The 1,790-nt window shown below is 55.0% G+C and overlaps 1 protein-coding gene across 1 annotated transcript; it reads left to right on the top strand.

The window, feature by feature from the left end:
* The first annotated feature begins 476 nt into the window (after positions 1-476).
* On the top strand, positions 477-1,497 carry LOC100830736 (ethylene-responsive transcription factor ERF003). Its single transcript, XM_003570257.3, has 2 exons — positions 477-725; positions 836-1,497. The coding sequence occupies exons 1-2, from the start codon at positions 643-645 to the stop codon at positions 1,257-1,259; spliced, it is 507 nt and encodes a 168-aa protein (XP_003570305.1). The 5' UTR covers positions 477-642; the 3' UTR covers positions 1,260-1,497.
* Positions 1,498-1,790: the final 293 nt, after the last annotated feature.

The following is a 1,790-nucleotide window of genomic DNA, read 5'->3' as shown; positions in this document are numbered from 1 at the left end:
AAACTCGTTGTCGCCTCGCCTTCTAGTTATTGTTGAGCCCGTCGCCTTGTCGGTCGATGTCTCCACGTCAGGTTGTCTCCTCCCTTTCCCTCTCCTTATCCACATACATTTGGTCCACTAATTTTCCTCCTGCTGTTGCTGATCGATGTCCTTTTGAGGAAGTTTTTTTTTCAATAACTATTATGAAGTTATCCAAATTGCCAGAATACCAAAACAAATTTCTTTTAATGGAAGATCCAAAATAACCAAACTGCTCGGTACAAGAAGAATCCCCACAGCTACATGAAGAATAGTCAAACCAGAACACACTGACACAAGGATACTCCTCAAAGATTAAAGACCGTGGGCCCAGCGAACATGCACCCAATGCTTCTCCCAGCAGCCATCCAAACAGGAACACCCAGCAGATTCCCCCTTCAATGCTCCCCCCGCCTCGTATTTATAGTGGCTCCCGCACCCACCACAAGCACCACACTGACCCCCTGCTCCCGCTAAGCTCGATCAGCGCTTCAGACTCTCCATCGATCGACAGCAAATAGCAGCACGAACCAACCGAGAAGAAGACGAGGGCCTCCGTCCTCCCGCTCCCGAACCGCCGGCACGATCAGCGCAGGAGATTACCGGGGGAAAAAGAAAATTCCAATGGCTCGGCCGCAGCAGCGGTACCGCGGCGTGCGGCAGCGCCACTGGGGCTCCTGGGTCTCCGAGATCCGCCACCCTCTCCTGTGCGTACTGATCCCTATCCGTCGGTCGATCCCACACAGATTATCCGGTTCGCTTTCCAACGATCGATCGCTGACGACTGTGACGTGAATAATTGGGGATTGGTTTGCAGGAAGACGAGGATATGGCTGGGCACGTTCGAAACGGCGGAGGACGCGGCGCGCGCCTACGATGAGGCGGCCCGGATCATGTGCGGCCCCCGGGCGCGCACCAACTTCCCGAATTTCCCCGCCGCAGACGCCATTAACGGCGCCAATGCTTCCTCCGTCGTGGCGGCGGCGTCGGCGGCTTCCTCGTTCCTCTCCGCCGCGCTCGTCGCGAAGCTCCACCGGTTCAACACGGCGTCCGTGCAGGCAGCGCAGCGGCAGAGGGAGGCTGCTGCGGCGGCGTCAGCGTCAGCGGCAGCGGCCTCTGCCGCGATGTCGCGGGGCGTCGACGCGGGGTGGAGCGGGGGCAGGCTTCTGGAGGAGCAGCACGTGGAGCAGATGATCGAGGAGCTGCTCGACTCCAACTTCTCCATGGAGATCTGCCATTAGCTTACTATTTAGCGTAGAGCCGAGCGCCAGTGCTCTGCTTCCTCTCTGTTTCTGCTGTTTCTTGGCGCGAATGAGCACGTACGCGTATGCTTGCGTGCCGCCTGCGGTTCCTGCTCTGTTTTTAGCACAGTAGCTGCCTGCCCGTTCCAGTCAGTAGGCTATGTGAAGACTGAAGAACTCCTCCTATTAGTTTGTTCAAGAGTTCTGCACAAGTAAGAATGTATAGTACATTTAGTAACTAGTGTTGCCAATTGCCATCCACGTACAGAGAAAGCAGTTAGTTCGATGAGTTTAATCGAATCTGCGTGCTTGTATGATTAGTTTTTCAGGAGTGAGATCAGCAGTCCGATGAGCAAGCGAGCGATTAGCTAGCCGTGCCTCAAAAGCCAAGACATTAGCATACAAACACATGCTCAGCTGAAACGGACCGATCAGTGGGGTGCTTCTGCATTTGCCAGCTCGAGCTGAAGGCTAATGAACCGATCAAGTAACAGTAATCTTTCCTGCTAGTGTACTGCGAATCGCACGCAC

Source organism: Brachypodium distachyon, chromosome 3, assembly GCF_000005505.3.
Source record: "Brachypodium distachyon strain Bd21 chromosome 3, Brachypodium_distachyon_v3.0, whole genome shotgun sequence".
Taxonomy (NCBI): domain Eukaryota; kingdom Viridiplantae; phylum Streptophyta; class Magnoliopsida; order Poales; family Poaceae; genus Brachypodium; species Brachypodium distachyon.
This window is presented reverse-complemented; position numbering and strand designations above follow the sequence as displayed.

Excerpts from the sequence above, each read along its gene's own strand:
- LOC100830736 (XM_003570257.3), top strand. The coding sequence starts at position 643 with ATGGCTCGGCCGCAGCAGCGGTACCGCGGCGTGCGGCAGCGCCACTGG. Across the intron at positions 726-835 it reads GAGATCCGCCACCCTCTCCT|GAAGACGAGGATATGGCTGG; the intron begins GTGCGTACTGAT and ends ATTGGTTTGCAG.